The sequence below is a fragment of the Hesperophylax consimilis genome, chromosome 11 (assembly GCF_061612785.1).
Source record: "Hesperophylax consimilis isolate HC1 chromosome 11, BYU_Hcon_1.0, whole genome shotgun sequence".
Taxonomy (NCBI): Eukaryota; Metazoa; Arthropoda; class Insecta; order Trichoptera; family Limnephilidae; genus Hesperophylax; species Hesperophylax consimilis.
The window spans coordinates 9,885,512-9,900,998 of NC_142846.1; the positions used below are offsets into that span (position 1 = coordinate 9,885,512).

Below are 15,487 nucleotides of genomic sequence, written 5' to 3' on the forward strand. Positions count from 1 at the left end.
AATATATATTATACAATTGAGAATGTTGGACAAGAACAATATGTAATAATTATTCGATCATGAATTCATATACCTAGTTACTTTATAAATAATATTGTATTGGTCATTTCTTATGGCATCCTTCGTTCTTATATGTATATTTTTAACATTACCTTAAGGGTGAATTTGGTCGAATCCCCACTTAGGTCGATTTAAAATAAACATAGGACAATTATGAGTGTCTGTGCATTAAATAAACTCACTATTATATTTTCTCTTTTTATGAAGTGATATCTTGTTGGGCAAGGAGGTGTTGACTTTGATGGAAGGTGGCATCTTGGCTGACAAGCTCTTAATGGACTTAACAGAGCCCCGCGAGCTCTTCTGCTGCCAGTTGGGGTCCTTCATAAGAGCCGAATAATGGATGCTCGATGACACATCTGGAATAAACAACAGAAAGTTAATAAGAGTGGCTTCGAGTCAAAGTGTACTAATTGCCTTTGTACAAAATTCAAAACGGTAGGTTAAATTAATAATACTAAAAAGTATATAAGTTCCGTTAAATGTGTCATGTTCAATGTTTGAAGCAAACTGGAGAATGCGAGTGGTGTTTGGACTCTACACAACAAAAAATACAAAAAACTTACAACAAACAAAAAATTAACTAAAATTCTAAGGCATGTATATATATCTCCGAGGATCTTATCCAAGATTCTAACAGATTTGGAAGTGAACTAGGTGGAGCCAAAAAACTAGGTGAAGTGCAATATTTGCAATACTGGATTCTTGAAAAAATTTTCTTTTGTTTTAACTTTAAAGTCAGAAACATTACAACTTTCCAACAATAAAATTGTTTATTTGTGTAACATTTATTACACGAATAAACAATTTGTATAATGAAAGACAAGGATTCATGAAATTTATAAGACCCGCCCATCGGGGAAAGGGGAACAAAATAAGTGAACGGTGCGAGGGGGGGGCGTGAGCGTCTCCCTTTCTGTAATTTGTCAATAAATGAATCTGACAGTAAACAGGCAACTCGCATTGTAATATCACCATTTAGTCAGAGAAAATAAATTCTGCTTACTAATTACTCATCTTTTTTACAATGGCATGCAAATTGCTGACTGAGTAAAAAACTTGGCTACAAATCCCAAATCAGGTGAACAAATGTTCAGGCTCGTTCCCAAAATTGAATATTTTGTTACATTATTTATATAATTATTAAGTTCTGCAAGTATTTTTTGGTTTTTCTAATTGTACAATAACCAAAAAATACTTGCAGAACTTAATAATTATATTATTAAATTTGATTTTAATTAAATTAAAAAAAAAAATTAAATGGAGTTCTACGAATTAAACACAAAAACAATAAATACATTATTTATACTTGGGACACTTTTACTAATGTGTTATAATTTACCCATCTCATTCATTTTTAGTGTCAATATGCAACCCTATATAAAGGCAGTTCGATTTTTAACCTTCAGATCTCGTGCAGAAAATCCCACAATGGACTCTTTGGCGGTCTGCGGTATAAGTTTATTAAAAGCATTCTTGAACCTTCTTGGTGCCAAAAATATGGTCACGTGGTTTTTTTTTTTTTTTTTTTTTTATAGTGAATACCTCACAAGAGTCCCAACTGCTCCTGTCTGGAGCCAGTGAGACTATGGCATCCCCAATTGGTGGATGTTGTGAGGCTGAAGGTAAGTGGGGAAGGGAAAGAGGAAGGTGGGGAAGTACCTGGCTATTCAGATCTAGTCACTAAACACGGCTAAAGCCATTTGGAGCAACGTTTCAATTCTGAATGGTGGTCTTACACCAGGGTGATACTGGTAGTATCTTCCACTCTGCCCCCAGCTCGTCGAAATGCTACCCATATTTCATGTTAGAGCGAGTCTATCAATTGGGATGTCTATGGATTCAATCAATTGTCTTATTTCCTCATAATTGGCTATTCTAACTAATGTATAACTCAGCTCATGCGATTCCACTATAAAACCAGTCCTCATAACAAAAAAGGCAATTCTAAAAATTATACTTAGGATCCCCATCAGAACTCCTACCGACTATGTTTTTAAAACCCTGAATGTAATGACACCAAAACAATTATACGCAAAAGATATACTAATTTACGCATTCAAAAACCAGGACAACTTTACACAGACAAACTCAGACAAACTCAGACAGACTCACAAGATCCACATTACAACACATGTTACACCAACCTACAACTAAAACAACTTTTGGACAAAGAAATATGCAGTATTATTCTATAAAATTATTAAATGTCCTCCCTTTTGAAATAAAAAACATTAAAAAAATAACTGACTTCAAAAGAAACATTAAGAAATGGATTATGGATAAGGGAAGGAAAAATATAGATATAATTTTGCAACCCAACAAAGACTTAAGGTTGTATTATGTTTTATTTTTTCTGTAAATATTGTTTTTTAATTTTCTATGTAGTATTTTAACATATGTACTTATACTATTTCAAACATATAACCATGTACAATGTGACCTTAGAACGGGGTACCCCAGTAAGGACACATTATCTTATATAAAAAATTGTTAAATAAAAAAAAAATAATAAAAATAAATAAATAAAAAAATTTAAAAAAACTGTGGGGTGGTTGGTCAAGCAGTCCAAAGCAACGATTTGCTATCCAGGCCTTGCAGATTTAATCCTCTGCTAGTCTCCAGTCTCAAAACCTCCATCATTGCACAAGCAACATTTTCTGCTTACAATGATGGAAGAGGAGTTAAAAAATTGTCAGATTATTAATACCCTTTCTTTTGAAAGAAAAACTAACAATAATTTTTTGAAGACAATGCAGTGCATAGTTTCATATTAGCTAAGCCGCTGTAACCTTGGACCAGTAAATTGCAGGTCTGCATATTTATAGATTGATAAATTGTCAGTGAGGCGTGTGTGTGTGTGTGTGTGTGCGGGGCATCAATTACCTTTGACGTCAGACAAAACGACATGGAAGGCCGGGTCCACCAGGGCGATGCGCTCCTTCCTGGAGAGGGTGGATGGGGGAGGAAGAGGGTGCATGGGCATGGCCCGGCCCGTACAAACGGCACACCCTGACAGTGGCCACTGGCAAATACACCTGCAAAATAATACAAGAAATATTACTAAACTGAAACTATAAACATAATTTACTAATTCACAGATGCATTTTGGTATACACTTATATCTGTATGCGAAAGGTAATAGTCGAAAAATCTTGCTTTAAGTTGTATGCGAAGTCGCTCTCAGTTACACATCTCTACATTAAACATAGTATTTGTAAAGATCGATGCTAGAAAATATCACAAAATCTCAAAACAATACTACCAATTTTTAACCACATTCAACAGTTATAAAATAGTTTCTTGCAAACACGCAGAGGTCCTATGCAGGAAGTTGTATAAAAGCAATCTGAATAGCATGGGGTAATTCACATTAATGACTTTACCAGGAGCGCGCAACCTACAAGAGCGTAGGTACAAATGGCAAACGGTCTCCTATACGATTTGAATCGCAAAACTGGAGGCGGTAACTGCCGCGCAGAACGGAACGAATGTCGCGATCCGCCACATATGTTCCTCATAATGGGTCGTTAGCGATATCTAACATGAATTGAGAAGTGATTGGGGACTCCGGAGAGTCAACATCCGAGAGTCAACATCTGAGTTGACATAAATACTTAAATCTACATGAAATCTTATTGAAATTTTTTGAGTAACACGGCAAGGACAAAATTATGAGTTCACATATCTTGATGGAGACTTTTCTTTTTCCACACACAGATATTTATGTTTATGATGCTCCATTTGCAGATATCTCCAGACGGTGTAAAAAATACTAACATTATCTATTTCGGCACTGTAAATAAATCTATACTATTCACAGGGAGAATCATTATCTGACAAAATTAATGTTTAATAATATAATATTAATAACAACTAGCAAAATGAGAGTCTGTACAATGAATTATTGATTGATTAATTTACATCAATTAAACTTGTTATAAAGCAAAATAATAAATCAAAACTAACCAATACCTAATCACCTTTAATCACAACCAAATGAACACCTCAACCGGGTTGCTCTAGTGAGGTGTTCAAGAAACATAAAATTTTCCATTTATATCAAACCTACCTAACTCAACATTATAAAACAACATACAAAGAACCGTTTTTATACTATTATAACTACGTAAAATGATTACAGAAAAAAGCATAGAAATAAAAAAATTTATTAAAAAAAAATAAACACTTAGAAATATTAATTTCAGTACGATCCTTTGTTGCTTACAATACAAAAAATAACCACATATTTTCTTACGCAATACTAAAAACTAATTTTTACACACACAATAAATTATTAATTCCAGTGGGATGTTAGTGATCTAAAATTAATACCAACAAATCGTCAATGCACATATGGACAATGACGACTTCACGAAAATGAGCCGAATTACAGTTTTTTTCCACCTTTTAAAATATGTTCTATGTGATAATGTAAGCAGATACAAAAAAAAATTAAGTGCCACATCAATAAATTTGCATTTAAATGGGTTATGTAATCTTACAGAGCATGTATCATCTTACACCAGCTTTAATACATGGCTAGTACCGCTCACACGATCCCCATTCTGTATCTATGAGACCAGTCGAGGGATTGGCTAGCTTCAACTACTTGTTTTGTGGCTTGTTGCGCTACCTCAACATGGCATAATAACCCTAAAATAAATCATAATACTTTTGGTATAAAAATCTCAAATCATATCTGATAAATAATGATGTTTTGCAGACCCTTGTTAAACTGGCTAAATAATAGGGTGTATCGATTTTTAACTTTTTTTTTGTTTTCAAATTCCAAGTTGAAATAAAGTTGCTACTAGGTACCACAACTTACCACAATTTTTTTTGGATTTTTAAAAAAAATGTTTAGGTCTCCCGCACAAGGCCTAAAGTTTTAATTTTTTTCAAAAAATATCAATTTTTTGTTTAATTTAAAAAAATAAATTCATAACTTTTTTGTTTATTCCAAGTTAAAAAACAGTAATATTAGGGCATAAAAATAAGTACGAAACGGTTTTTTTTAATAAAATATGGTATTTTGGTCTCCCGCACAAGCCCTAAAGTTTGTTAATTTTGATGAAATTTTGTAATTTTGTGTACATATATGAACCATGTTTTTTTTAAGTTTAAGCCACCGGAATTAATTGTACTTTTCTTACAGAAGGCATAAAATGAGACAATATATATATAGTAAGCCACCTGGCGTGCGAGATGTTGCCGGGGTTTCGTTTGGCCAACTCTTCAGCAATAGAATTGTCTTCCATATTAAATTGAAATTTCATTTGGGAACTGTAATAACATTTATAAAATTTTCACTAGGCCTATGTAAAAACTATACATAATTTTGATTTAAGGTTTTGAAGCCAAGATGAAAGGACGAATACTTAAACAAGTCAGTAAATTTGCAGTAGAACAAGAAAACTGCCACTCATGTCGTATGGAAAGTAATCAGCAACATTTTGTACTTAGTTTTTATACTACATTTTATGACATGTTATAACCTTTTATACTTTTGTAAAAAACAACAGTAATAGCAAATAACATTAGTTTCTTTCAACACCTTTCTCATACAATTTACACCGTCCAACTATCTTTTTTCAGGTATAAAACATATTATATATATATATAGTATATATGTGGTATATATTTTTACTGTATGTATATAAGAATTATGTATATATATATTGTCTCATTTTATGCCTTCTGTAAGAAAAGTACAATTAATTCCGGTGGCTTAAACTTAAAAAAAACATGGTTCATATATGTACACAAAATTACAAAATTTCATCAAAATTAACAAACTTTAGGGCTTGTGCGGGAGACCAAAATACCATATTTTATTAAAAAAAAACGTTTCGTACTTATTTTTATGCCCTAATATTACTGTTTTTTAACTTGGAATAAACAAAAAAGTTATGAATTTATTTTTTTAAATTAAAAAAAAAATTGATATTTTTTGAAAAAAATTAAAACTTTAGGCCTTGTGCGGGAGAGACCTAAACATTTTTTTAAAAATCCAAAAAAAATTGTGGTAAGTTGTGGTACCTAGTAGCAACTTTATTTCAACTTGGAATTTGAAAACAAAAAAAAAGTTAAAAATCGATACACCCTAATGTGTAATCAAAAACTTTAAGAGCAAAGCAGGTTTTTCATCATTATTCGATGCTGCCTCTACCAGGATGCACATATTTCTACTTTGGGTTTTTACACATATAAATAGAATAGTGAATACATGGAAGAAACTTCTACAACATGTCATTAATTCTACTAACATAAACCAATTTAAAGCTCAATTGGATTCTTATTTGGAGAGAAGAAAAGATTACTTTAAATTAAAACCAACTCAATTACTGTTAAATTCATTGTGAAATCAGATATGAGCACATCAGCAAAATGTTGCCTGATCATTAAATAATAATATGTATAATCATTTTCACTATGTATGTGTTCTTTACTCAGAAATAAATATTTATTTGAAGATAAAAAAAAAATGATGACCACCATTGTTTAGACTGAATGTGTAAATAAAAAGTTTAGAGCCAAGCAGGTTTTTCAGCATTGTGTAACTATAGTTGAAACAAAAGTAATACTTACAATGAACTTGAGTTAACATTGAGGCAGTGAAAATGTTATCAGCAACAAAAGAATTGTTAGTAGTTACAGAATGACATATTTTCCCTCACAGATCTTTCTCCCTACAGCGTGTAATGAATGCTTGTTTATGTGAATAAGTATTTTCTCCTCTGAAAGTCAAAGGAACCAGCAACAAGTTTAGTACCTAGCCAAACAAGCGACAGAACTTTGATCCGAGAGAAGATATCACTAGGCAGCTTAAAACACGTATTGTATTCATTGTATACTTGTAATTATTTATCTTACGATTTAACTGAAAAAAAAAACACTTTTTGAAGCATCATTTGTAATATTTCTGTTTTTAATCTAAATGTAGTATATAATTCAATCGAGATCAATGAAGATATCACATTCAAATACCTTAAGCTTATCCATATCACATTGTCAGACCTGTTGTTTCTTCATAATCTGCTAAATAATAAAATAGATAGTCCCGAATTGCTATCCGTCATTGGTTTAAATGTTCCAACGAGGCGTACCAGGCACACTACACTATTTCATATTGAAGTTAACAATGCCAATGCAGCAAACAACTCAGTAATTACTCGCGCAATCACAACATACACCCATTACGAAAAATTACTTCATTTAGACATCTTTCATGATTCCTTTCTAACATACAAAACTAACTTATTAAATTTCTTAGCATGACATATTTCAAAAATATTTTCACATCATTTTTCAAAACTCCTATGTATTAACAGTCAATTACAAATCGTGAGCTTATTATAATTATTGTTTTCAATTCATTTATTATTATCTATCCACACACTTCCTTCCTTTTATAACAATCTCAGGCGAAATTACGTAATGATATTTTATGGACATACGTAATAAGTACTACAACTATGTAATAACTAAAAATATCTGACTGTATCTTATTGTACTGTGTATGTCTTAATAAATAAATAAATATCAAGTAGGGACCAGTGGATGATCAACTTCCAGGGTTTTTATGAATTATTTAATAAACATTTGACATCCGGATCCCCCATCGCTTTCTGAAAGAACTTTTCCCAACAGATGGAAATCAGCCCTGATTACCAGTCTTTAGAAATGGCACTAAAAATGATGTCTCGAACTATCAACCTATATCGAAATTACCGATTCTAAGTAAAGTATTGGAAAAACTTGTTCACGATTGATAATATCCTATTTCACCTTCACTCTTAAATAATCGACACGACTTCATGAAGAATCACTTCACAACTACAAAGCTTTATTTTTTAGTTTTTTTCAAATTTTCTTCATGGCCAAATGGATATGCGAAGCCAGTTAGATGCCATTGATACAGATTATTCCTAAGCATTTGACTATGTTAATCACTATCATGTGTCCTAATAACAAATGGTTTCGCATCTCGCTTAACGGAAATCGTCTCAGGTGTGCTCCGGGGATCACATCTCAAACCACTCTTATTTAATATTTACATAAACGTTATTATGTATGCTTTCAAAATAGTTACTATGTTTGATATGCAGATGACATTAAAAATTTTAAACTTGTAAAGTTCTTATCCGATTATACATACATTTTCCATTGATTGACACTTTTCATGATTCGTTGCTAACGCACAAAACTATTTTATTATTTTTAGCTTGGTATAATTAATTTTTATTTTTAAACTACTTACACTTATTTTTCATTAAACTTTTATTAACTGTGAATTACAATTCGTGAACAAATTTTCTGAGCTTAAATAAAATTTCTCTGTAACTTCACTCTTCCATTTTATTGTTTTTTATTATCATTACCCATATAATATTCATTAGTTAACCTGTTGAAGGCCGGAGCATAAAACAGAAAAATACTAGTGGAACCTAAAATTTTATTATTGTTAGGCATACATAATAGGTACTTTAAGTATGTAAAATTTAATGTACCATATCACTTGTACCATAATGCACTTTGTGTGTGAAAATAAACAAGTAAATAAAATTTCAGTATAAGATAAAATGTTGAAAGACTATCTGTTCCAATGTTTTTAGATTGATGGAAATCTGTATACGTTGACGTTAACATTAAAAAATCGGTAAACCTGTCAAATTCTGCTTTAACTGACATTGTATCAATCTGAAGATTATGAAGCATTGGGATTACAGGAAGAAGATGAAAATCCAAGACTAAGAACCCCCACACAAATCTATCAGCATTAACTTTTATATAAAAATTGTCCCATACATACTCTTCCTCTTAAACCGACTGTTAACACGATCCGAATCAAGAAGGACCAGAAATAAAATATCACCTGATGTCTGAGGGTTTGGCCGCCTTCCCCGCCGCAGTGTGCAGATTGTGCATTTGCAGCAACTTTCGCTTACGAAAGGTGGCCTTGACGAGAGGACGCACCCTGGCCGCCCCGGGGTCGCAGGAGCCGGGCAGGGGGTCGCTATAACCCGCAGGTGTGGTGGTGTCGGTAGGGTTGGGGGGTTGGTGGGTGGGGGGGCCGCCTCCCTTGTTGGCGCGCACCTGGCGCAGCAGCTCAGCGTGCTGGCGGATCTTGTGTTCCAGCTCCTGGACCTGCGCTTGCAGCCAACCCCAGCGGGAGGCGATCCACGCTCGCTCATGGGACCACTTCCAAAGGGCTCGCTTCCGCCTGCAAAACAAAATAATTACAGTAAGTTCAATTTTCATAATACTGAATATTTTATAACAAGAGTTTTGACTGCAGTTTGCACTGTTAGTTGGCACATGTACATGAAATTCTATTTCAGGCCTAGTGAGGCTAGCGTATGTAAGATAACAATTGCAAATTAAAAAGAAAACTATTACAATTTTTCAACCTTACATAATATATAAGAATAGATATTAATGACTGGTTAATTTATCGAGAAATAAAAAATGAACAAAATTTATGAAAAACGTGATTAAAGTATATGTACAAAACAGTACTGGAATGAAAATGGCAATTATTGCCAATGACTCATCATGTTTTTTAAGGATTGTTCAAGACGAAATGAGGGGTAAAATCAACTTTTTAAGGGCGGCTTGCACCATAAGTTAAATTTGATTTAAATATAATTTTAAACACATTATTTGATTTAAGTCGACTTGGCGTCTTGCACCACAAAATTTAAGTCGTTAAATGCGTTTAAAGAACTGTCAATGTTAAATACCCAAAAGCGGCCGTTTAACCGAGTTAAACGTGTTTAGCCCCACTCTAAGCAGTACTGTCAAAATTTTTTTAGGTTCTTCGATTTCTGATTGTGGTTAAAATCTATCTCATTTTAATTTGTATTCACAATGAACATTTGGGATTTGTATTCTCACGATGATGAAGAAATTATGGAAATTATAAATAAATTATACTTATATATATAAGTAGACCGTTTATAGTCAGAGAAGTAAACACAAGAACAAATTTATTTGAAACACTCAGTGCCAAGAAGTTTCAAAGAAGATTTCGTCTCAGTAAAGAAACGACATCATTTTAGTGCAAGAAATTGAACCTCAGTTAAAATTCAACGCCAATAAAAACATCAGCGAGGTACTCGTCACTAGAGCTAACGCTCCTTATCGAGGAGTAGGTAGTTTGCAAGGTTGTAAACTTCTAATCATACCTACAGCATTCTTATAATACTTTAAAACAATATAGTATGTAAAAGAAATAAAAAAACAAAATTACTCGGATAATTGTTTTATTTTTAATTCCAACAACATAAGCTCTTTTTGTCTTATTTCATCATTATGTCTATTTGCTTTAACTTGTTCTTCATAAAATAAATGAAAACACTATTAAACCACACACACAATCACAAAATATTTTGACACTTCAAGCAAAATGAAACATCGTAGCTGTTTTATTTACGCGTTAATGGCGGTAACCACGCGGTAACTGTTTTACCGACGCGTTAAACACGTTTAACTAAAATTGCCACCGAACTGCGTGGTGCAGGACGCAACTAAACGCATTTAAGTTAAATGTATTTAGGGTCTTAAATACGTTTAGTTAAATACAATTTAAGATAAAATTTGCGATAGTTGGTGCAAGTCGCCCTAAATGTTTTACCTGAATAAGATGTATTTATGGAGAAAAATTATTATAATTTTTCACTAGTATATTATTATAAATAATAGTAAATTATTTTACATCTATAGCAGTTTTCACAGCTACCAGTTACATATCGTGGTTATACTGGTAAAAAAACGTTAACTCTAAAATTGCTGTTTTAAGAAAACAAGCATTCGTACTATCTTCTAACTTTTACATCAATTTAATTTCAGTTTTTGTTAATATAAAAATATGATGTGTGTTCATTTTACCGGTTCTGTGCCATAAGCACGTTTACGCACTCTTCATTGCCATATACGGCAGGCCAGCCATTACAGGATTAGCGCACTTATGCGCCCTTCTTTATACCTTTGTTGCTTGGTTATATCATGCATTTAGAATAATTTAAAATGTGGAACACATAGAAACTTCTATTTGGATGACCGAGAAACACTTTAATATTAAAGTTTATTAATGTTAACAACTTCACAGTGATCTAAAAAAAAAACCATCGCATGACAGTGACTATGTGTCTATAATGCATTATTATTTTATAATGCGTCAGTTGTGTCAGTTTTCGTTTCGCCATTGAAATATTATAATTTTATTGCCGTTTATTTACTTTTCGTGATTTATAAGTTATAATTTGTGATACTTGTGCAAATAAGTAGTTATTTTTAGTTTACGGAGTGGGTGTGTTTTCTGTTTGTAGTTGTAAGATTTTTTAGAGTTTTAGTTTTACGATAATTATTCTAACATTTCTTTGACTGACAATGGAGAGTGGTAAACAAAATACATCTGGTAATAACCAACTGCAGGAAGATTTCATGGATGAAGCTGGCCATACTGTTGAATCAGATAATAGTGATATTGATATCGAAGTTGGTGATGAAGAGCAAGAACAAAAGCAAGTTCTCGCATTTTTCTATAATAAGTTAAGACAACCCTGACATTTTGTGAAAATTAGAATTGTGTTTTTCTAAGTGAATAGCGGCGTAAACGATGCACAGGTGGGTATATATTTGGAAGTGTTTATAATAACCTTTAAATATAAACAACAAAAAATACTTATTAAGGTTTTTTTTGCTAAAAAAATTCACAGCCAGCCTTGCACAGCCATACTTTCCGGCATTAAAAATGCTAATATCTTTTTCATTTGTGTCTGTTGGATTTTTAATTACGAAGTAGTATATTTCAATATGGCAGGCAGGTATGGATACCACCGCCCCAGGAACCATTTATTGGATAACCAACACCTCTGCCATAGGTCACCCCAAGTGGTTTACTACGTTTGGTGACTTAGCAGGGGTGCCCAGGTTCATCGGGCGAGGTTTGTTCAGGATGCGCCTGCCCACCAGCTGCGAGGCGTGCCAGATCAAGAGAAGCTGGCTTAGGGTGACCCTTTGTCCTCTCCAACTGGTCTCTGGAACCATCGCCTTACACCGCAGTGGGAGAGATGTATTCATATGTCCGTCCCTCCTGGACACACTGATCTCTTGATTCCTTCCCAACCCTCATACCCTTTACCTTCCCAGAACTTCCCCTCCTTTCTTTAAAAAAAAGACCCTCCACACAGCATCCCAAAAGATGACATAAGCCCTAAGGGAAATTATTTTCCTAAGAAAATATATATTGCATTTGTTTCAAATTGATTGAATAACTTAATTTTCATATATTAAATGTTATGTGACGTTTACAAAAGCGTAAAGATGCAAAATGCCTGCAGCCAAAAAAAATTAAGATAAGTTAAAATTTTCTGTCAGAAATGACAAGTCCACATTCATAGACATAATATAAGGCAAATCTATTTAACATTTTTAGCCAGTACAAAAGTATTCATTTTTTATTTATATAGAAAAATTAACTCGACTTAGTACATATATGTATTCCAGCAATTAATAGATATTATAACTTCATAATATTGCAATATTAAGTCAAAATATCAACTTTCCAACATTGTTAGCCAGTATGCCCACGATTGAATGCATCGATTCTTTTGGCTTCCCAACCTAACCAAATTGCTAGCATTACCCAGCTATCCAGTAAACCAGTCAACAAATCCCCTATAGACCACTCAATTTGGTTGATTCACCCTTTGTGTGTTAACCATTGAACACAGACGCGCGATGGTTGGTTCAATTTCGCAAGTTACTCCTCTGGGGAACAAAAAAAAGACAAACGTGGGTAAAAAAAAAATGCTTCATGGAATGAAAAAAATTCAGTCATGATGGTACTAAAAGTATTAAAAAAATAATTTTTACAGTTTCATTTGTTGCATCCTTTTCAATACATTTGAATAGCTCCAAAATGAACTTCATTCCTGGTATTTCTATCAGACCATATCTTACTTTGTATTAGTAGCCTACAAGCAAGTTAAATCCTCATGTATAATGGTTAAAAACTTTGTCAAAACTTCATGATCATTAATCATGCCTGTCATTTTATTTATTTTCATTCTTTAAATGTGTGCTCACACAACTACGCATAACGGTCCCCCTAGGCAGACTGAGTAAAGTTGGTTTAAAGACAATACAGACGATTCAACTCGGATGGGGGTTGGGTGCTCTAGCAATACAGCCATTCAACTTGTTAGCTACATGCCCCCTTATCACGTACAACTCCACGGTTTAACTTTACGTTCAACTCAACCAGATTGATACAAGCGCTAAACCAAATTTAAGTCTCCATAGACAAATGTTGTTTCTGTAAGAAAAATTATTATTTATGAGAGCTGACATATTTTTCGTTTATTATAGTTGTTAATATAAAACCACAAAAGAGTGCCAACTGCTCCCAACCGGCTGGAACCAGTAAGACTATGGCATCCCCAATTGGGGTATGTTGTGAGGCTGAAGGTGATGGGAAGGGGGAAGGTGATGGGAAGGGGGAAGGAGATGGGCAAGAGGAAGGTGGGGAAGTACCTGGTTATTCAGATCTTCTTTTTTTCTTCTTCCTAGCACTATCCCAACTCATTGCCTAGGTAGGCTGTTGGGGTCGGCTCTTCTCGTTCTCAGGTTATAGCTTCTTCGGTTCTGAGTGTCGCTTTCATCTAGGCCGTTTCTTTGTAGGATTTTGGAGCATTGGGTCATCCAGGAGTTCTTTGGTCTACCTCTGGATGACTGTCTTTGAAGCTCTATAGACATTGCCTGCTTCACAGTGTGGTCTGGTGGTCTCCGTCTTATGTGCCCATACCATCTTAACTGTCGTTCCTCTAGCTTAATGTTTATGTCAGTGACACCCAGGCTACCACGAATGCGTGAGCTTTTAATTTTATCTTTTAATGATACTCCTGCCGTCCATCTAAGCATTCGCATTTCTGCTGATTCGAGTTGCCTAGAGTAGGAGTTGTACATAGTCCAGCATTCGGAGCCATACATTATCGCGGGTCTAACAATAGTCTGGTATGTCTTTCCTTTAAGTTTTATTGGCATTTTCGTGTCGCACAAAATTCCTGTTACGGATCTAAATTTCATCCATCCCACTCCTATCCTCATCTTATTCAGATCTGGTCACCAAACACGGCCAGAGCCATTTCAAACAACGTTTCAACTCTAAATGGTGGTCTTAATGTGCCGCAAATATTAAACATTTTAAATGAGTAAATTGTACTTATATAAATTACTTGCAAGTCGAGAGCTTTACCCCTCGATCACGGAGGCCATCTAGGTAGGAGATTCGTGTCAAAGTAAACAAGAAGTTCAAGGGTTCAGAATTTTAAGTAATTGAATTTATTTCCAAAAGGTGTCAACAAAAATTTTGTATTCAACAGAATAAATAGAAAATAGTTTCATTGTTACTTTTATTTTGAAGTGAATGGAGAAGCATGTAGAAACAGTGGGATGGCATACATCACCCTGACCATATTATTACGAGGAATAATGATTGTAAGGAGATTTACATTAGCATGAGTCAAGTTGGATGTATTGTGCATTATATAACTTGACACAATGGAGATGTCTGAATGAACCAACTGCAATAATTTGAACTGTAAGACTGATATGGTCGATGTGTCTACAATAATTGTATTCAAAGTCTTGCTTGGTATTATGAAATAATTAACAGCTGAGAGATAACAGTGATAAAGATGAGCATATGTGTAAACCACTGATAATAAGTAGATGCATAATAATAAAAATAAGTACAGTAATTATCTTATATCTATTAAAAAAAAACTACGAAAATACTTTTTCAACCCAAAGTACAAAACCAGTGATGATCAAACTTTTTAGCCAGAGGGCCAATTTATTCTATCTCATCTATCCTGGTCACAGGGGGTACGGGACATACAGCTCGAAATGGTTAACTTTGCAGTCAATGTGTAGCCAACGTATTTGTATTTTTAAAAAAGGTGTTTTTTTTTTAATTTCTTAAAACGTAAAAAAGCAAAGCGCCACCATTCTTTCAATTTTGATTTGTATCATTCTTAAATATTAAGGTACATAAAACAACAACAAAAAAACAATTGGAGAAACCAATAAATTATGTTGATTTTTATCTTCGAAAAGTTACACAAAAATTTGGCAAGAAAACTTATGGTATTTTATAAAAAGGAAACCTTTAAAATGCATCAAAAATTTATTTTATTTAGCTAAGTGGGCCACATGAAAATGGCTCGCGGACCGCGGTTACTCATTACTGGTATAAACCATAGCCTCATAAAAATCTTTCAAATACTATTTTATGGTCATTGAAGATAATGGATGATTTTTATGACCGTTGCAAAGTAATTAACTGCCTATTTGTCCCACTCTGTCCTTGGTTCACAGACTCCACAGTTATTTATTTGAATGAGTGTTAGCTCTAAAA

At 33.5% G+C, this 15,487-nt stretch overlaps 1 protein-coding gene across 2 annotated transcripts in view; it reads right to left on the minus strand.

Annotated features, from left to right (window-relative positions):
* Window positions 1-15,487, minus strand: part of nsl1 (non-specific lethal 1) — a 76,782-nt gene that overhangs the window by 14,264 nt on the left and 47,031 nt on the right. For both annotated transcript variants that reach the window (XM_089637272.1, XM_089637271.1), the window contains exons 3-5: window positions 8,939-9,286; window positions 2,947-3,098; window positions 243-419 (exon numbers count right to left, since the gene is read on the minus strand). In XM_089637272.1, coding sequence (XP_089493398.1) covers window positions 243-419; window positions 2,947-3,098; window positions 8,939-9,286 — 677 coding nt within the window. The remainder of the gene's footprint in view (window positions 1-242; window positions 420-2,946; window positions 3,099-8,938; window positions 9,287-15,487) is intronic.